This window comes from Ptychodera flava, chromosome 5 (assembly GCF_041260155.1).
Source record: "Ptychodera flava strain L36383 chromosome 5, AS_Pfla_20210202, whole genome shotgun sequence".
NCBI classification, from domain to species: domain Eukaryota; kingdom Metazoa; phylum Hemichordata; class Enteropneusta; family Ptychoderidae; genus Ptychodera; species Ptychodera flava.
The window spans coordinates 23,130,170-23,152,652 of NC_091932.1; the positions used below are offsets into that span (position 1 = coordinate 23,130,170).

Below are 22,483 nucleotides of genomic sequence, written 5' to 3' on the forward strand. Positions count from 1 at the left end.
TAAGTCAGCAACAAAAATATACTACCAGACAGTGTAAATACCTTCGAAAATATTTTATTCGTAATCCACAAAATATATATATATATATATATATATATATATATATATATATATATATATATATATATATATATATATATATATATATATAGTGGATGAATAAAATTGCACACGTCTACTGATCTGCTTGTATATTTTCTGTTTATTCTGTTGGTAATTTGATACAACGTTTCGTCCTAAAAGTAGGACTTCATCAGGTTGAAGATGTCTACAAGGGAGAATACAGATAAATACAGAACAGTGTAAGGATAGTGTTGATCCGAATAAATATGCTAAATGGACTTTACAGGCTGAGTAAATTAGAAACTTACAAAGGATATAGAATATGACAATTCTTACCGTTTATGTGTGGCGCAGATGGAAAGTGGCAATTCAAAATTGGCGGTAATGGTAATGGTAATCTCAAGTATACGTATATATATATATATATATATATATATATATATACATTTTTGCAGGTTTGAGTATTGTTTGCAGAAAAAATATTATTTTATATTTTTATAGATGTTTTTAGCGCAGTAGCCCGATTTTTAGGATAATGCGAAATTGTTGTATGACTGTAAATTCACTGATATTATGTCTTTTTTTCGTTATTGGGTTACCGAGTTTTTTATGAAGTGAATCGTTGAAAGGAAAGTTTCATATTAATGCAATACTACTTCTCAACGGGGATCGAATTTTAATGTTAAAGATTGAACACCACATGTTTATTCTCAGAAGGTACATGTACTTTTCGAAAGAAAGACACTTCAGCAAAAGAAGAAGACGAACATATTTCGATGTAGAGAGGTAATTGATATTTGAAAGATGAAAGCTTAAAAGAACACCGGACTAACACTGCTTTGATTCTTGTCGTCACTTTCCATGGACCAATTTAAAATAGCAAACACACAAACGAAATAAAATTAAATGTAAAGAAAGGCCAACGGTAAAAGACAAAGATAACCCCATCCAGCTCATACAATGAATCCCTTGAATGAACATTTTATTTTGAGTCTGCTTTTAAAAGCCCTAACGCAAATTTATTGCCCGGATCGGTCCAAAGTTGGTCAGTTACCAGCCCAGCTAGGTTGGCGAGCTTTTCGAATTGTTGCCAGTCCCACTTCATGCTCATGTTCCCAGGAACATGGGTATAGAAAATCTCGTCTTCTTGGAAAGCTATCTTCGTACCAACACTGTCTGCAATGATTCAAGTGAAGAAAGCAAAAAAGACTATTATTATACATCTACCATCGAGAACAATAGAATTTTGCGTGCGCTAAAAAAACCGTACGGAACGCCCGTTCCGTAACACGTACGGTTTCCAGGCACCCCGTCCTCTGCGGCTGTATCTGCGCGTTCACTGTTGAACGGTTTCAAGGGTCTCAATTGACGAGTGCCAAAACATGTCTGGCGCGCTCTTTACGGGCGTGTGTAGTGTGCACACACACTATCCAGAACTTGCAGAAGCGCGTCCGAGATAGCATTCCACAGTTGGACTATAAATCAGAAGAAAAATTGTTGACATTGCACGAAAACGGTCACTGCCCTGTCAATTTGATGTAAGATGTATAATAATAAGGTTATCACGAAAACACCACAAAGGATTCACTCGGACATTGGCGTCTCCTGCATCCTTTGGAGTATTTTCGTAATAACCTGATGACTCTTTGGATATCAGTCTGAGATGACTTATCATTTTATAATTGCGTCAAGAAAATCATGGGCCTGAGCCGTGCAATTCCAACAAGATCCTGCTTGTTGCCAAAGCCCACTACCTGGACGGACGTAATGTAATAGTGCCGGAGACGGCTGAAAAGATTTGTAAACGTAGGACTAAAATATAATATTATAAACGGTTTATACGATTTACCTATATGTTGAAGTCTCAAGTTACAAGCACACTTGTTCATTATGGAGGAATGTTGTATATTTCTTTCGCTATCCGTAATCAAAGCATTAGGGATTAAATGATACATGATACGCAGGACTCCTGTCGGATAAACTTTTATGGTATTTATAGATTAAAATGAATTTGATACTGCATAGTTGACGTCATAATCGTGAGCCATTATTACTGCCATAGAGGAGCTTATAAGTTCGTACTATTGTTAGGATAATCGAATATTCTCTTTTCCTACGTCAGCAATGGTACATTTTCGTCTCTCTGTTTATGCTAGTCTTATTTTCTGTTTGCCATATTTGTATCATTAGCAATGACACAGCGTCAAAAACTCAAAATGCGCTATGTAGTCGACTTTGTACGATTCACGCTCCATAAGCATTGATGAAGCAAGCCAACGTATTTGATACCCTAAGGCTGAGTGTAAGAGGATTTCAAACGTTAACAGAGATATCAGTGTCTGATAAATTATGCATTTTGTAAGATGGCATGCATACATTTTCCTCTAGTCTTTCTAAAGATTATGAAAAGGAATCCTATTAGGTTTTATTAATTTTTCAATTCCGTAAATGTCTACCTTAGTCTTATTGTGTATAAGGGCAATTCAAGTGGTAATGGGGACACGTTTGTCAAACAACGTCCTGTTAACGAAACAAGTTTAAATAAGAACGTCTTTATTTGTTATTGTAAATGAAGTTATTTCGGAATACAGAACACTGCCTTTGTATTCTGAGATCTTTAAAGGGAATTGATATTATTCACCCAAGTATCCTTATTCCACTAATTTAAAAATGATTATCCTATACTTCAAAGATAATCCATTACAGAAGCAAGACCTCATAATTGAAGGAACTGCGTTTTGTGTACCACAGAGGCCTGGAGTTCAAAGTTGGCCTTTTACTCTCTTCATTGGCTTTGGTAGTGTGTCACTAGTTTTTGTGTCGACGTCTGACTTCGATTACGTTAGCGGGTGGCAGGAATCCGCTTGTGTATGAAATTGTCAGTTTACTGTACAGTAAAAATCAGTTCATCGAGAGCAAGGTCACTCAGTAAACATTCGACAATTATAAGCAATGTTATAGTCAATGATCGAAGTTAAATCATGAAAAAACTCATAGCTGACTCTCGGTAAATCGTCTGAACATTTCTGGTACCCTTGCTGAAAAAACCCCTTAGGACACTAAGCTTAATATGTCTGATGCTTTCATATTAAGGACAGTTTTAATGGCAAAGTTGCCTAGAAAATTGCATTTTTTGCTTGAATGTTTAAAAGCTACACCTGGCATTTATTAACTGCCTATAGATTTTTCCCTGTATTTTCATTGTTTACTAATGCCATGCAACATAAATAATTGTGGTTATTGTGATTATTAGACCGACAATAAAGAATAATCATTGATATTTTTCCTATTTTTGGTTTCAATACATACACATCGTTTTGCCATCGATTTGAAATGCCTGTATCTTAATCTGCAAAAGTCATCAAGGCAGTGATCTCATGAAAAGGCAATGTTTGGACAAACTGTAAAAGTACAAACTGTCAAACTGTACAAACTGTCAAGTTAATTACAGAAAGTGCAATGGAATTTAAAATATCTGGTGTGTAGTTGGTAGCAGTGACGTGTCTAGTTTATGCCCCTTTCGAAAAGTCATATTATGTGTGCTAGAAAATATGCCCAACAATTTTAAACTAAATCTCCGAGTACGTTTATATCTGACTGAAGATTCAAATACTTATAACAGGTGTAGTCTGTCAAGGATAATGACATATTCACTTGTTGATTTAGGAGCATCATCACCTGTTTGGACGCTTGTCGACGTAAATAAAAATGTTCCGTCAAATTATAACATTTGTTAGTGATGATCTAGTACTTGCAGTGGTTCATGTTACTCAAGTCAATACATTATCTGATAAATCTCTGATATACACATCACTGCTGAAAGTGGGCAGACGGTTTACATCAAAGTACTATTTAAATAGATTTTTTAACCTAAAGGTCTCAGAAGCTGATTTACGAACAGCTAAGAAAGTTATTCCCTGTTGTGCTCTTAATATCACTCTCTAAGTTAATACGCTTTAATGTACACATGGGCTTAACATCAGAAACCTGTAGGTCGAATGTTTTGTTTTGTTTAAACATTCAAAATGTTTTAGGGTGATTTTATGTGATATAAATTGGTAAGTATCTTAGTAACTAGACAAAGATCTGTCGCTGGAGGTCGCTCTCTACGCTGGAGCGCAGATAGCGCCCTCGAGCGACGGATCTTTCAGTCTACTCTGAAACATGTGTATAACAGTTAGCTAGGAAACTAGTTTACTCCATCCTTTATCTCAATTAATCTCTATTTTACTGTTGAAAAACATCACACCATGACTTAGACAAAGCCTGTAGACTACCTTTTGCTTAATCATAAGGAAATATGACAATAATTTCTCAGAGAGTGCACAAATTGTATAGGAGATACTCAAAAATTCGTCAATGTCGTTCTCTGTGTAGTTTAGTCCTTATATTTTTTTTGAGTCATCTCCTTTACAATTTATACTTCTGTATAAACTTCGACGTTTATACAATGCAAGAGCCGAGGTACATGAATATTCCTCATTGATTAAGGGTCATTAGTATAGAATTTAATACCGCAACAATGCTCATTAATGTAATCTGCATATTTGAATATCATTATACCTCGCATCTTGCACTAATAGTCGATGTTCCCAAAAACATAAAACCTCGATAACATGATTTCAAGCATATTACTTTACCTAGACTAACAGTATGTCGATGTTTACTCCTGAAACCAAGCTCTATGTATTCAGGATCTTCAACCATCAAACCTTTGGTGTCCTTGTCGTTATTTTTGTGATAGTTTGCGTAGTGCTCGAAATTCTCCTGCATGAAGTTCGCTCGGAAGTCCTTGTTAAGTCTAGTGAGGACGTTTCTATTGAAGTCGGCGAAGGTGAAATGGCCATACATTTCCTCGACGATCTCAGGCTCCCTGGTTATGTCAAGTCCGATAAGAAAACGGTCACGGTTCCCTGCAAATTAAAGTATTAAACAGGGTTCAAGTTAAGGAATTGAGACTACTGTGGCTCACCTGAACGGAAACCATTTTTATGTCGAACAGCATTCCTTCCACTTGTTTTGTCCATAACAGGCTAAAACCTTTGTTATTTAAGCACGTAATTATGATAAGCAACGTAAAAGATTAGTTGGAATTACGCCAAAAGTCGATTAATTTTGTCCTCGCGCAAAACTATCGTTGACTGAGTAGTAAACGTAAACGGACTGAAAATCTCTGTGCTGACACTATTTTACTAATAAGCATGCAAGTTCTTTCAAAAACGTTCAGGGTGGCCAAAAGGGAAATGCTCTTGTTTTAAAATAGAATTTTTTCCAAATGTCCTTCACGAGCGCCATAAATCATTATGCTAACGCGAACCTTGCTTAGACCAGTAAGCGTCAATTTAACGTTTTGTTCTCAGCTGTAATTGCAAAAATGTAGAAACTGGTACACAATTAACAGAAATAAAGGCTATTACATCTTATAATTTTATTCGAAAGTCTGAGTGTAAGCTTTTAATAGCGTTTTGTCATACATTTATTTAGTTTGTATTTTATTTCTTCACTTCTGAAAGTGTGATATTTGCTAAGTCCTCAGGTACATATTCTCGATTTGTAAATCCATTTTACTAAAAAAGTACAATTTTTACCTATAAATTGTTGTTACGTCACTCGATGTCTGCCATCGCTATGCTTATTAATGCATGAATTTTGTATGATTTTGACTACGATACATATGAATTAATTGGGTTCTTTTTGCAATGTAGTATGTCAGTTATTGATAGAGAGAGAGAGAGAGAGAGAGAGAGAGAGAGAGAGAGAGAGAGAGAGAGAGGGAGAGAGGGAGAGATTAAGAGAGAGAGAGAGAGAGAGAGAGAGAGAGAGATTGTGAGAGAGAGAGATAGACAGACAGACAGACAGACAGACAGACAGACAGACAGACAGACAGATTGAGATCTAATGTTTTGGATTCATCAAATGACACTAGAGATTATAATTATATGCTGCACTGACAATTTAGACACTGCTCACGAGCTCACACGTCAGAAATTACATGTAAAATTTCGAAGATAGAGGAAAACTTTTTAAGTAATTTTCTTAAAATTGTGACCGAATGTAAAGAAACGTCATGTTCTTCATATACACAATATTGGATATAATATTATCATCTCAATGCTATACTACCTTTAAGGGTGTTTCTGACCGTTTGCAGGAATGGCAACATTTGTGCCATTGGAATGTTGCTGAAGCTGCTACCCAGGAAGATAAATAGCTTTGGTCCCTGTAAAGACTTGACGTATTCCATGCCATCGACGTAATCACCAACGAATGGCTGCAGGTTTAAGGAAGGGAATTTTTCGTTCAGTGTCTTAGCGCTTTCTTCCAAGAATTCTATATCAATAACAAAAAGAAAACCAATAAATTATTAGTCCACTCGATATAGCCCATCCAGTCACAGATTTAATTTATAACTTGAAATACTTCAAAAGGATTTCATCACTATGGTGCACTTTTTGCAAAGTTATGTTTATCAATCTTTGTGTTGCACACAGCATGTGTATTTATCTCACTATTCTTCAGTGCCTGATTGTGTATGATTACATTTCAACATTTAAATGTGCGCCTATTGTCGTTGAGGGCGTCGCTTCGGTGATGACAGTAGTCGAATTTTGTAAATTCTCGAACGGATTTGATTAGTCATCTCGATATAGCCTAGCCATCATTTTAATTTATAACTTAAAGTACTTCCAAGGGATTTCATCACTGTGGTGCTCTTTTCGCAATGTTATGTTTATCAATCTTTGTGTTTCAAGTGCGTGTGTGTTTATCTCCCTTCCTCACTGCCGGATTGTGTATGATTACATTTCAACATTTAAATGTACTCTTATTGTCGTTGAGGGCGCCGCTTCAGCGATGACAGTAGTCGAATCTGGTAAATTCTCGAACGGATTCAAACACACCCCTTACGGCTCCTACACGTAACCTAGCGAAGACTTCAGAGTCAAAACTGTTCGGCTTAATCCACACCCTTGAAAAAAGATAGGTTCAATGACCTCGACCCCTCAACACTAGGAATTCATGAAGCACTCGCATTCATACACGCATACACACATACACAAACTCGATCAAAGCAGTGAATACATAGCTAAACAGGGCTCAAGATAGCCTAAGGAACAATTCAGTCCACCAGTAGAACAATTGCTAATTGCTTGATCGGATTTGAACCCACAAGGTACGGAACTATGTCACCATGGGATTCGCAACTAAAGACAGAACTTTGTATCAAGAATGGACTTACTTTCATAATTTTAACATTCGATTGGTATCTACTGATCAAGCTATCTTGTGTATTGGGACGTTATGAAGTTAATACGTTGACAGGAACACGTAACAAATAATAAAATGCAGTCTGCGTTAACATGTTAAAGACATACTTCTATCTGTTACCTCACCCTTAGCTATGTCTATGGGAATGAAGCGTAATGAACCCTCCTTCTCCAACATCGCTTCTATCAAACTGTGCATTTTACTTGAGTTCCCGGCTCCAAGCTCGGCAAAGATGGACGATTCGTCGAAATTGCGTATGATGCTACCTGGAAACAGAAAGAAAACAATTAACAACGACCAAGCAGTTTCGAACGAACAAGAAGCCTTGAGGACTGCCAAGATTTGAGTATGAGGTGAAGAATTTGACTCGTTCGACAAGAACGTTATTGCGTGATGTAACTGATCGTTGGGGGAGTGAACTTATGGTATGATAAAAAGGAAATATTGCCAGTTGGGGGTGCGGGTGGGGGTGAGGGCAGCTACTTCTCTAAAAAACCTGCAGAATCGCAAATTTCTGTCAGCGTATTTCTAACGCCGGACGCGTGCTTTGTCCATCTGTAACGTAACCTACTGGTGTCAGGCATTTTGGTTTGACCTATCGACAACATAAACTGTCGACCAACACCCTTTACATTTTTGGAATAAGGTGATCTATTTAGAGATCGTTACTTAGCTCAATAGTCATCTGATTTGCTGCTTTCATCTACATGTAAAGCTAATAAAGCTACAATAGTTGTCCATTGATTTCACGTAAACTGTATTGAATAAATTGATGTATCCACAGGCTACCCAGACAGAATAAAATAAGCTTGTCATTGAGTTTTTCTCACTGTTTTCTCTATCAGTTCCTCTCCCTTTCTTCATCACAGTCCCTCTATGGATATAGGGACTGTGTCTTCATGCTCTGAATGATCGGAGTAAATAAAATAAACGGTTATATAATCTAACCTAGCCTCTTATAAACCCTTTATTCATTTTACACCAATTACAAGGACGTTTATCTCTCATATACACATCTTGTAATTAATTAGTCAACACAACTAATTATGCTAATCCGTGGACTTATCAAGAGTTGGTCAACATTGCAAAGATAGAGATGTAAATGAAAAAGGAGTAACCATTCCTATCTTTCGCGATGTTGACCAACCCGTAAAATCCCTGATAAGTCCACGGATTAGCATAATTAGTTGTGTTGACTAATTAATTACAAGGTGTGTATATGAGAGATAAACGTCCTTGTAATGTATGTAAAATGAATAAAGGGTTAAGAGGCTAGGTTAGATTATATAACCGTTTATTTTATTTACTCCGATCAGTCAGAGCATGAAGACACAGTCCCTATATCCATAGGGGGACTGTGATGAAGAAAAGGAGAGGAACTGATAGAGAAAACAGTGAGAAAAACTCAATAATGAGCTTATTAATACTGTCTGGGTAGCCTGTGCTGTATCCGGCGACGGACGTAAGTACATGCGTTTTCCAACGCACCGAGGCGGAAATAAGAAATATTTGTTTTCATTACATATTTATGTTTATTGCGTTTTATCTCTCATGCCTTACACACTCTCTTTTCTTGCTCTATTGGCTCATCTATCAAAGTCACGTGACTCAGTCTGTAAGAGTGGCTACCTGGTCGAAACAGTTTCCTGAATTTAGTCTTAGAGGCTATTTTAAAAGGGAATTTAGTCACTTAAGGTAATATATGCGCCTAGAAAGTGAAAGACTGAAACTTGTGCCCAAACTTTCCTCGATGACTCTTTCCACCGTTCTCATTCAAAGTCAAGACTAAAAATAAGGGGTCACCGTGGTACTAGAGAAACAAATAACGAAAGATTTACTGATAATTTAAATTCCAAATGGCCGCCATCCTAGTGTTAACTCTATGGAGAAAAGTAAAATTTCCGATCTTCGATAACCTAAGACGGTGATTTTTTTTTCTCATACCAAGAGCTCTATATTGAACCCCACAAGTGGTAGGTCAGAAAGATTGTAAAAGTTTTAGAGTCTGAATATCTGTCCCCGAGAAGTGATCTACCTCAAGCCCAGGAAACGCACTGGATCAAGTTAAAGGTTGAGTGCATTTAATAGTCGAGCCAGCGGCTTATTGACTACGCATGCGCATATTGATAATATACTATGCGAGTAACCGGAAGTGTACCCTTCTTTCGTGGGCGCCGCCATGTTTTTTTGAGTGCTCGTAAATAAACAAATTCGAAACGTGCTCGCTATTATTTTATAACATGCCATTAATAAATATATCTTTTTTATTAGTGAGTAATTATTATTATCCACCCTGTCGCTGATACAAAATATCGTTACTATCACGCCTAAAAAATAGAAGAAGTGAGAAAACTCATGCATATGAACGAGAACATTCGCAAAGAATGCTGGGATTGAATCTTAGAAAGGCGCCCTCTGTGTCAATAACTATGTGCAAAATTTGCCCGTTTTTAGAAGTAACGCTGGTTTTCAGCTTACAATATCGGAAGTTAGGCGGTACAGTTACCATTGCAAAGTTAATTATGGCACAATACGTCCCTTGTTAAACACAATAGGTAGTAATCATGGTAAAAATTGCCAATTTATGTCAAACTTTTTTACACATAACAGAAAATCTATACCTACAGGGTCTGACATCGTGTACGTGAACTGTCATCAGAGAGTAAACAAACGTATATAGAAAGTAACAATTAATTCTATTTTATCCTTTATGATTACTAATCATGAATCGATACAAATGACATTTTTAATCTCAACGCCTGGCGCGACACCTAGGGCTGAGCCCTATATAATATTAGGGTCACCTTTCGTGGCATATATACAATGCCAAATTTTGGGGAAGTAATACGAAAAAAATTGAAAGTTACTTTTAAAACTATACGAATATAAACTGTCACTAGCGGCGAAAATTACCACTTACCGGTGTGTTCCTTCAGGAGCGATGTTTCCACACGGTATAAGTGATAGTGAGGATTTTCGTTTGTAACGCGGTCAAATAACTCTGAACCAAGCTTGTCGTATACATACCAGTGCGGTACATACTTTGGGCAGCTTTGTAATCCAGGAAGAATTGTGGAAACCAAGTCTGACTGCGTTGCGGTATTTGGTATGGCCGACTCAAGGATCTGAAAAACAAACGATGAATTGACTTTACAAAGTTCAATTGTATCTGGTCCAAGATTTAGATGCGTTCTAGTCATATGATACAACAACGGTCATAACTGTAGGAACTTGTAATGAATAACGATGTACAGGAGTTTACAAAATATGCTGGCTTTTACGCATAAAAATGAATCTGATAACACACATGTCGTCATGTGTTCTTATTATAAGTGAGAATCTAGTTATAGAAGCTGAGCCGAGTTTTAGTTAACAAATATTTTATGGTACGGTTTCCTTAGGTGTGATGTGAGGTGACTTTGAAGCCAGCTATGCGCGTGTAAAATGTAAACGCCAATTTTATTCCATTCGAGACGTCCGACGGACCGTAGGGATGCATGTATGAAAGCATCCGTTGTCCAAGGAAGGTCGTTCAGTTGATGCTTAACCTATTTCTCTTCATAACTATATTGTTTCGATGTAACTATGTTGCTCGTCTGTAGACGGAATTCCATTCTTCGCCTGTTCCATTGCAATATAAAAGTTCATCAACAATATATACATTTCGCAGCCATTCACGAACAATCAATATGGCAGTCAGAAACCCTTTTTCTTCAATGTTTTTCAACGTGCAAGACCAAATAGTTTATTAAAAATTAAAATTGCAAATATACGCGATACTAGTATAAAACAAACCGTTGATGTCAGCGCTCATAATGGATATTCTGTAAAGTTGAAGGTTTTACATTTTTACACATAAAGATTGGGCATAGTAAGGTTGATATAACATAGGTCACTTGACGGTCATGAGAAATGTTGAACAGTCGCAAGGTCACCGACATCATGATCCAAACCAGGTTCTCATCTTAAAACGCATATTTATCTGTCCAGGCAAATTTGTTAAATGTCAGTTTCAGTACTGGTAGAAATAACGTAGGAGATAGAACTACGTAATGTTCCTTCTGCCAAAAAACACACGATCCCTGGGCAAGAACAATGCCTTTCGCTCTTGTTACATACCAACGTACTCATTCAGTGTTCGCACTGAATGCGCACGCCATAAAACTCTGAAGTAGACGGTCAAATTTCTCTTTTTGCCTAGTTTGCTTGAATCCTCCAAACAGATCGTACAATAGCTGTTGTATGCGATTACATTCTACGTTGGAGTCTTTCATGGTCGCGTTAACACACGAGGAATCAGTTCTGAACTTAAACCGCTGCGAGTGAGGGAAGGTTTGCACCAGTGGTATATACAATATATCTCATGCTGTTCTAACTCTTCGGGATATTCACCGCTGGATGGGAAATGTTGCCTCTCCCCAGCCTCTTTTACTGTACTAAGTGCCATTACAACTAGCAAGCCACGCCGCTGCTTCGGGGTGCAATGGTGCTCAGGGTATGGCAAGTCCCTTCCCTAGCAAACCGCACGATAATCTATAGTCCCTGCGTGTCTTTGTCCTAGTGTATTAAGTTATTTCCAAATCACGGCGCACTGTAAAGAGATATTTCGAATCGCGAATTCAAAGTAAATAAATGTAGATTTCGTTCGCAGAGCACTCGTAAAAATCTTTGATCCAAATAATGCACAGCTAGTCTATTTATTCTTCAGTGTGATAATATTGAGTATTTTTTTGAATTAACACGATCGGAACTAATTTAGGATAACTGGATTTTCATGTTTTTCAAATTTCTAAAAAGTGTTAGGAGTCATATAGCTGAATGTTGCAATATTGCAAATTACTTATAAAAACAGTGTGTAACGTAAACAGAAAAGCAGAAGACATTACATTTGTAGATTAAATCGACATAACTTCACAATCCAATTATCCCCAATTAGTTCCAATCATGTTAGTTATAGTATTCCAAACATCCAAACGTTTTCTATTTGTGTCAATTTTGTCAAAACTTAAAACTTCAGCGATGCAAGTCTCAGCTCTTTATGACAAAGTCTGAATAAACTTGAATAACTTAAGTTTGTCCAATGCCTCTCTCTGACACCCACCTGTTTCTCCATCGTAATCCAATATTACCAGAAAGCAAAGTTCGATCAAAGACTTTGTTGCTTTCTTCGGTTGATCCGACGTTCTCGCTTGCGAAAAGAATCCGTCCGCCTAGGTTGTTGCGTACTTTTTCCCAAAAGTGTCAAAACATGCGATACTATTGCTCTATATGAGGTGTATTTTTCAAATAAGTTGTTTTGCACACGGCACTCTCCGGAGCCCGAAACGGCAACGAGAAAACTGGGGCAGTGACGTATATCCTCTGACCGACAAAGTAGCTTTTAGTTTGAAACTAACGATGCAATGGAAACAAAGTCAAATTGTCAAAAGAAATAAGATTTTAAACAGTCTCTGAAACCGCTAATGTTAATCATCTGCATTCTGTGTCTTAGCCAAGGAATATAAGTTAAGGTCATCATGACATTGAAACGTGAGGGCGTGATCATGTTTCAACAGACTAATAGTGCAGGTCAAAAACTTTCCTGCTGATGACTCAATTTACTCTTCAAATCCAAATTAATCTAAAAGTAAACTACGGGATGTTTGTATATGACGAGCTCAAAGAGCTACATCGAAAAAACAAAACAAAATAAAAACAACATTTTAGCAACGTGAAAAGGATAAGGATGTGGGCGAAGTCTTCGGATAACGTACTCTGCACGCGCCTTTAATTGTCGTGTCCGCGGCACTGTTTATTTATCCCCTGTGAACGTTTTTATGAGCTGTGTGTGTTGTTACAGTGGCAAACAGGTTTAAAAAGAAAAGTATATTATTGTGCTTCCTTTCAATCTCTGAGTAGGAGCGAGTTACTCGAGCGCAATGGTATAGTTCCTGCTGAACAAACAACAATCACAATACATTTTGAACAAAAGAATACTCGAGAGCAAAAGAATAGCATCAACCCCGCTGTAAAAACACCGAACTCCATGCTTGTTTCTCTGAAATTGTGCCAAAAGCAATCATGGTCGCCGCACACGCCGGTTTGAGCATTCACTCCGGCGTGTTCAATCTCTCGCCAGCTGTTAACATTCACCAGATTGTGCACAATGTTTTTATTTGACCACTGCTTTCAACTTTGATCTTGAACATTTCATTAGAATCTAACAGGCATTTTTGTTGTGTCTTTTGCGACAGAACTTTTTACAATACTAAAACTTAAATTGCAAGCTCATCATTAGAGTGTATACACACAAGAAAGCAATCAAACTAAGACCCGGCGAGTAACCTTTATAACAAAGCGGCTTAACGAGTCTATTACAGGAACGATCGCGACACGGGTCAGTATTCAATGCTGTAAAGACACTAGTGTAAGCAATACTGTGCACACAACTGAATCAAGGAGCTCGAGTTTAAGTGATCATTTCATAGCAAGAAAAGCTAAACGGGAGTTTAACTCTGACCTAGAATCGGTTCATTCGGAAATAGCTAGTTTATGGTTCCTCAATCTTAGCTTCCTCCTCTTTCTAAAAATATTTTGACTCAAAGTTCAAACGATGCTGCTCACGATCCTATTCTCCAATCGTTGTCGGTGCATGTTACGGCCAACGTCGACGTCAGTGATTATCGGTGGGTCAGTCGGACAATTCTTTTGAATATATTGTCCTTTCTGACTTGTACATAATTTGTTTTCGCTAAAAACAGAGGACGAGAATCAAGTGCTTTTTTGGGAAAAAGTTGCGGCTACAACCAACAGGATATCGACAAAAAGCCAATATGCAACTCGAAACGAAAACTGAACCCTCGGTAAATTTATGCAAGAAACGACTGAATTCGTCAAGAACTTGCACAATGCTTTCCATAACAGTAAGGCTAGTGCTTATTCAGAAGGCCTCGACTTGAATTCTTTCCCTGTGGGGAGATCACGTTGAAAACACACAAGAAACTCCAGCTCGGTTATTCAGCCATGCTTTTAGAGATGGGTTAATCGCCGAGTGGTAAATATGCAATTTGTTTGTTATCAGGTGACTTCATAATGTAAAATAAACATCGTCACTAACTGCAAACTTATCAATTATAATACAACAGTCTCTCAATTGGTGATTTTACTACTCCAACAATTTAGTATCAAACGAGCAGAATGATAACGAAACTGTGTAACATAGGTCAAAGTGACGGACGATTAGTTTTTGACTCGCAATACTCGAACGTTCTATTAACACTTCCAATATCCACAGGGCGTACAAATTAATATTTTGCATGAACGAATGTATAGATAAGTGCACTAAATCCATTAATTTAACCTAAAATATCAGTTTAAATTTAAATTACAAAAAGCCTAAATAAATGTTAGCAGGTATGCAGACTTTGTTTCAAAAGAATCTCTCAATCAAAGGACCAAGTTGCAATTGTCGTGATTTCTATAAGGTTCATAAATTTCGACACTGACGCTATTATGCAATCACCATCATAGTGACAAGGCTGCAATAAGTCCGAACCACTTTGGAAGATATTTACTGCATAAGGCGGGGAGAGGTGTCTGTGAGAGCAATTTTGTTTGAAGCCAACTTTACTGATGAAATCCCATTTTGAATATTTTGATTGATTTTATTATAAATCAGTTGATATTACGAAAGAACGAGGTTGAGGTATATTTAAACAATGCTGTTCTGAATAGAGACATATTAATTTTGTTCCTAAATATATATAATATTACTAGCTTTATACGAAAACCTCTATTCAGAATGGAAATTTTAAAGTATACATCAACCTCGTGTTTAAATATTAGTAACAAATGGGGCACTATGAGAGCATTTTGTGTTTGACGTCAACCTATATCAGAACTTGAAAGGAATTGTGTCAAATATAAACTGTTGCAATGTTCTTTGCGTGAAAATCAGCATTAGTCGTAAATATGGATGAAAATAATTTTCAATCCTGACATATGAATCCGAAATGATTCGGAAGGACTGACAGGAAAGGTTTACATTCGTTGCTCACTGTGGCCACACTCAAGCGCAAAATGCAGGGGGAAACTTTGGTGAATGGGGATTTGATGAATGTTAGGAAGCGTTCACATTTTTCTCTTTTCCGATAATCGGCATCACCAGTCTGCATTGTGACTATTTCTGTACATTTATTTAAATCACCAGGAAGATAACGTCTTTCAGAGAAATACAAACATCTGCACACACTGCATCGCTGCATGCTACCAGTGTGATGTACTTTTTTCCGTAACCTTAAAGCCCTTCACCTTTAAAATCATGTCTTTATTTCGCCATAAATAGCGCCTTTGCTTCTAATAGACCCAGGCGCCATCTTTAGAATTTTCGCTGCAGTACAAGGCTGCATTTGTTTTGTTAACTGAATGTCTGATATGTATGTAAGCCTTTTTGTCGATTTTACACACGATGCCGACTGTTTTTCCTGACGCCTTATAGACAAAAGGCACTAGAAATCATTGTGTTTGCTGTTTATGTTTAACCTTGCGGGACATTATGACAACATCTAAATTCTTTTCAAATTTTTGCTGAAGCAAAACTTTTTGAGGTCTCTTTGAACGTAAATGTTTTCTGGATGTTTTCTAATGTTTTTACTAGATAAATCACTTCCTAAAACACGATGAGGTTGATAGCTGCAGACACACCAGAGTGACCTCGTAATGAAATGCACTGTACTTGTACAATTTTAGTCATAATATACTAAAAGGAAACTTGTTCGTTTGTTTGAACTTTGAGTACGAGAATAACAGTACTTTGAAAGCGGCATCGGTAACACATTTCAAAAAATTAAGTGAAAAGTAATATAACACAACTCAAATATTACATATCGTTACACATGCGAACAACATAAGATGGGTGAATATTTCTTACACTTTCAAATATGACTAAAATAAATGATCTATAGATTAGCGCTGTTACTGTACGTATAGAGTTCAGAGTTAACACTATTATCATAAATTTATCAAAATTTGGGTCGCTGTAGTAAATTGTTGAAAAAACGCACTTTTAAACAAGTGTCTTGCTCGCAGATTTGATGAAAAAGGAAATGATATTATTTTCATCACTGAAGAAAAACCGCCTTTTTTGTGTAGCCTGACTTTAGTACGCCTCTCCCATACAATACTAGGACAATGCGGCATCTGCGAGATAAACTAAGCGAGTGCTTATGATCATGCCATTTTGTGAGATGACTTTCGCTTCAAGCTCACTTAACTTGTGAAGTAAATTAAGGGCGAGTTAACGTTCGGACTGGTCCCAGCCTCTCATCAATACCCTAAATCGTCGTAGCTGTTTAACATCAAAGTGTATCCTCACATTTTCCAGCCAAGGATAATTTAATGAACATCTCACTCGGGATCTGCTTCGACTCGTCTTTTAATGTCACATCAGTCCACAAAGAGCGGGATCAACGTGAGCCAAGCCACGCGCCTTGTGTCGGCATGCTGTGCGAAAGGTTGATGCCTCCCACGTTCAAGTACGGCAGCAATTGGTCGGTTCCCACTCAGTCATCAAGAGGACGGCGTCTGCTGTTTTGATTAGCTTTTTTGTTGTTTGTTTGTTTGTTTGTTTACGTGACGTACCTTTGGGTGAACGAAAGCGTCGATTGCCTCTTTGTTGCAGATGTTTGAGAACAATATTGTCAATTTATATTTCCCTACACGTATATGTCGAGACTTTCTAGTATGAAAAGTCAAGCCGATCAATTCGTGTTGTACATGTGATTTTTTTTTCAAGTGACATATTAGTGAAATTTGGTGAAAAGTATCTTTTCAGAACCATGGCTATTTTTAATAAGAATGAGCATGCGCGGTTTTATAAATACCGCTAAAATTAGAATGCAACAGACTTGTCGTGCGTTCAGTTCCGCATTTAACACGGGTCTTATGTTTCGAGATACACTACCTTTTCATAGGTGTCATTTCATAAAGGTTTCGGAATTTCGATTCTTAGACCGGAACAGCTACACGCTGAATTTCTGTGATAAGATTAGAAACCATACGGTTGTCGCTGAGCTAGTATATGACACTACAACAGACATTTAATAGGGAACACGTTAACATACCTTTCGCAAGAACACGTATTTGGCAATTATTTTGTAGTAACTTATCATCAGCAATAAAATAATTAAGTAATTTCAATTCTACATCTCATGAACTTACATTTGAGAAAAAAATATTTGCGAGAGATTTAGAGAGATCGTCTTTAACTGAAACGCCAGAAAATTGAATCAATCTTTGCCTATGAGTTCAAATTACAGTAAAAGTTATTTGTGAAGGATGACTGTTTCCAAATCCCAACCATGTCGAGCTATTAGCAGTTATCAAAGGAAACAGTTTGACAGTCTCCTTAGCTTGCAAACGAGGAACTTTAAAAAACTTGCAAATTTCTGAGATCACTGAAACTGCATTTGAAGTTTGGGCTACTTGTATGTCTGTGTACATACAGGGAAGCATGAATAAGTATTTTATCGTTTTCGCTGCAGCTCTGTTCTTGAGTGTTGGTAAAGGGATCATCGGTCAGGCCAACCGACGCGACCTTAACCAACCTGCTAAAAAGGAGAATTTCATGGGTAAGATTATTATTTGAAATCTTTGAAATATTCAATTATTACGTGAATATTTGATGTTTATTCGTCGATTTCCAGTTTTTCACTGTCTCCGTCATAGTCTCTGGTGGATGAACTGTGCCTACATCATAGCAATTTCACTTTTTATCGTCGTTCAAGTTTTACTCACTTTGATGATATTACTGTAAAATGTACCCGCCTTTGTGGCTCTAATTCACTTTTCAGGAACATTCAACGCCGCTATCTTAGGTTTCATTTCTTGCGCAGTGAATCACCACAGATGGGCCAAAAAGCAATTTGTTTGACAGGCCTTCACGAGATGAAATGCTTACATTGCGTTTTTAGGATTTGAGTGACACCTGTCATTTTTAATGAAAGTCAAATATTTTATTATCTCTGGGAGTGTTGATCTCATGGAATTTATCCTACAAGCTGCAATCAATATACGCATATTTTTTCGCATACTAATTATTTCAATAGCCTGAGTGGCAAGCTGATCAAAACAATGGTTCTCAAACAAGTAGAAATATGAAAAAAGACAACACTTACACACTGAAAAATATGAATTATAAATCTCTGGTTTGCGCTGTTATTGCGTAATTATACCCGGGCCATCAATACAATACCTTGTAGGTCCCATGTCAATGTTGATGTTAGATAGTACACACATAAGCATTGTTGCATTGAAAAATGTTTTCATTTCCTGCGCCGAGAGAAGTAAGTGACATATTTTGCCTATCTCTGATAAAAATACATTTGATTTCCGTTCATCGCCTTTGACAGCAAATAATTACTCTTTTTGTTGATTAAATCATCAGACACGTGATGCTTTGTTGTAGTGGAGAAAGAAATTTGGCAAGGGGACACAGTTTGTTTTCTTTTTTAGAATTTGCAGTTAAAATTTACATTATTTTCTACTCTAACTGGATTTACAAACAGAGTTTTCAGTCGCTCGAAAATGGCACACATTAAAACCCTAGTTTGCAATGCTGCTACTCTTGTTGGATTAAGGTAGATGCGTCTAGGGGACAGATATTCCACTACTTTTCTGGTCTACAGCTTTAGGGGACTTCAAGTTGAAGCTAATGTTTAGAAGTTTATTTTAAAAATTTTAACTTTCCCTAAGAGTTAACACAGGATTGGTTGCCATTCTGAATTTGAAATATCGGTAAATGTTTCCTTATGTGTTTCTCATCCGTGGGTGCGGTTCCAATACGCACTGTACTATGTTCTCTTATCGGCGTCAACACTAAAGGATTGTGGGAAACAAGCGACGACAAGAACTGCGGCGGACAATGGCGTTTTTCTAGTACCATACTTATACTTATCACGGTGACCCACGATTTTGGGAGCCCAAGCAAACCAGGCATGGGCCCTATTGTTTTTGTAGAAGTTCAATATTCTTCTGCAACTTCTTCTTATTCCGTGACTTTTGTGCTCACTGGGAGCCGAAAAACTTGAAGGGCTAATATGTACGTATGAGTACTCGTACACCCTACCCTACAAATTTCAATTGGTCACATGACCTGACGGCGATTTGGGGTTTTTACCAATACCAAGAAATGGCTCCTCCTGATGAAAAAGGTGTGGTCAATTTGAAATTTTGTACATAGCAAATATGCCTGTTCTTTACAAGTTACTCATAAAATCTTGATCGATCACTTGACCTTGGCCGCCATATTGGATTTAAAAACACCAATTTAACCTTTAAAAATCATCTTTTCCAGAACAAACAAACCGTTTGAACTGAAATTTTACTCATATCATACGTAAAGTGTCACTGAGTACTTTCATATGTGCGAATGCTATTATTGGATTTAAATAAATACCAATTTAATCTTTAAAAATCTTCTTCTCTAGAACCATGCTACCATTTGAACTGAAATTTTACTTGTATCATCTTAAGTGTGATTACTATCAAGTTTGCGAAAAGCGTTTTGATTGGTCACTCGGTTTGGCGGCCATATTGGTTTTTGCAAAAGCCTTAATGATATTGGAAAATCCTCTCCAGAACCAACACACGATTTGAACTGAAATTTACTCGTACCATTACTAATAAGGGTACTATCAAATTTGGGAAAGGCATACGGATCGGTCGAGTGGTTTTGCGGCCATATTGGTTTTTGTGAAAAGCCCATAATTACAAGGGAATAATCTTAAAAAATCTTCTTTACCTGAGCTAACACACGATTTGTACTGAAATTGTACCAATATCACCCTTAGTGTGAGTACTTTCACTTTTGCAAAAGGCATTTTAATTGGTCACGTGATTTGGCTGTCATATTGCTTTTTTGAACATTCGAATTTACTACTGGTCCTCAGGTCAATCCTGCGAGCCTGCTGTGTACTAAATATAATTCAGATTTTTCACACACGCTCAGTAAAGGGCCGAGCTCTAGAATTTTACTAATAAAATAAAAATACGCCACTTCAACATCATAACGTCAAACTGTTTTTATTTCTTAATGTATGTAAATGAAATAAAGACGACCGAAGATGACCATCATCATAAAACTAAATCCTAACAAAAACATGAAACCAGCAAGAGTTTGAAACACAGTAATAAATGATTTTATTTCCTAAACAGCCTTTTAGAACAAACTTTTCTAATGTTGAAAAAACGAGCACTAGAATAGACTTGAAACGTGCCCCGACACAATAAAACGCATAATGTCCAAACTCCGGTTGTGGATTGGTAAGTTGCGACACCACAAACATAGGGTCGCGCACAAATGGTAGTCTGCAGGTTCCCTGCCCATTTCTACTGCTGCTGGCGATACACTCGTGAAGAAGGCCGTCATTTTGGTCATGATCTTGACAACGATGGCGGACTGCACATGGCTTTAGACAGCTGGTACACCAACATAGCAGAGACCGTCATGGCTGCTAAATATATAAGTGAAGATGAACACACTCATGTGTTGCTTGTCCGGGAGCTAAACAACGGTTTAAGAAAATATACGGCAGCGTTAGAAAGGGGGTAGGGGCTCGAATTTTGACTGCATATTAATGTGCCTAGTCCCCTTCCAATAACATGTGATCAGCACATATGTATTGTGGCAAGCTTGGAAATTAGACGACGAAACATCGAACGTTGAAATTATTTTCACGGCATCTATTTTAGATCTCCGACACTTCTATGATAGCATTTAGTGGTCAAATGACGATTATAGTTCTTGGTTTGTTTTTCAGACGTCAGACTATCCCTCCTTTCGCATTTAGGGCAGCGACTCAAAAATAAGTGACTTTTTTGTTTTTCATTCGATGCCGACGTAGGCTACTTGGTTCGGGACACCCTGGAGGTAAAATTACTCCATGGGCACAAGAAATCTAAATTTGACGGTAGCTTTAAGTTGGAAATAAATTCGATACAATAACTGGGCTCGTACTATTGACCAATGACAGCTTACAATAGCCCATACCTGAACCTTTTCGTGAGTAAAGCGCCAGCAGCGGTAGAAATTGGCAGGGCACCAGACAAGTACAAAATGGCGTCAATACAACAGTTTACTCTTTCCAAAACGATTATGGCTTCTCCTCTTCAAGGGAAGTTGACTATCATCAAAACAAAAAAGGGCGACTGATGATGAGACAAAATACGATTCACACAAATTTAAACCTTGCAGTTATCTACTGCTTCTTTAGGAACAACAGGATAGTCGGGTTAGTCTCGCTTTCCAGACCTTGTTCGTTTCGCTTACGCAATTCGAGCAATTAAGATAAAGTGCGTCGCTGGCGATAGGGATACATATCGAGGAGAGAAGTATGAAAACAGCAGGCGTTGGTTAGACCTGAATACCCTCAAGTTACTGATTTCTCTACGAGTTCATTGATATAGCCAATGGTGTGAAAATTATGAAAACAATTCAACCGGCGGCATTTTTCAAAGATGCTCTTTTCTTATTACAGATTACTAATATGAAAGTTTAACTTTTCACTATAATTTTAATGATATATGAATGATAAAATTGACTGTCCATGACATGTAACGTAATTTTCTTTGGATGTCAACTTTATTTAGGAATACGTATACTGGAATACCATCATTCTATTGTAAGGAGAGAAGACGACGGAGGTTTATTTGAATCGGGATCGTCATCTGGGAGTGGTAAGGGAGAGAGAGAGAGAGAGAGAGAGAGAGAGAGAGAGAGAGAGAGAGAGAGAGAGAGAGAGAGAGAGAGAGAGAGAGAGAGACTTAGACTTCTATTATCACATTTCATTAACTTCATTAAATCGATCTCTGGCTTTCCTCTCGCCTTTGCCCATAAATAAACGTTAATGGTCAGGGCGTTCCCCACTATTTCTATAGTTGTGATCAGTCGCGTGATTCTGCTCGACCAAGTAAAATGCGACGTACGGGGTATGGTAATATAATGTGTTAATGACCTACCTTTTTTCGGTTACAAGGGAATCCTTGCCTGAATGATGTTAAACTCTTGTTCTTTATGTCAAAAATCGGTGTGCATTCGTTGTGTTGGGGTTCAGTCTTGCCATAATTGGGAAACGTAAACAAAGTAACGGGCTTGCATGATTTTATTTAAGATAATTTT

The 22,483-nt window shown here is 37.4% G+C and overlaps 1 protein-coding gene across 1 annotated transcript; it reads right to left on the reverse strand.

The window, feature by feature from the left end:
• Positions 1–540: 540 nt before the first annotated feature.
• Positions 541–12,720, reverse strand: LOC139133300 (histidine N-alpha-methyltransferase-like). Its single transcript, XM_070699830.1, has 6 exons — positions 12,431–12,720; positions 10,250–10,454; positions 7,455–7,595; positions 6,187–6,393; positions 4,704–4,976; positions 541–1,239 (listed from the first exon to the last, which is right to left on the reverse strand). The coding sequence occupies exons 1-6, from the start codon at positions 12,440–12,442 to the stop codon at positions 1,046–1,048; spliced, it is 1,032 nt and encodes a 343-aa protein (XP_070555931.1). The 5' UTR covers positions 12,443–12,720; the 3' UTR covers positions 541–1,045.
• Positions 12,721–22,483: the final 9,763 nt, after the last annotated feature.

Bases quoted from the DNA above. Each gene is read 5' to 3' on its own strand.
- LOC139133300 (XM_070699830.1), bottom strand. The intron at 7,596-10,249 runs GTAAGTGGTAAT...TTCTGTTTCCAG, and splicing joins GCTCCTGAAGGAACACACCG to GTAGCATCATACGCAATTTC. The intron at 6,394-7,454 runs GTGAGGTAACAG...TTATTGATATAG, and splicing joins TCCCATAGACATAGCTAAGG to AATTCTTGGAAGAAAGCGCT.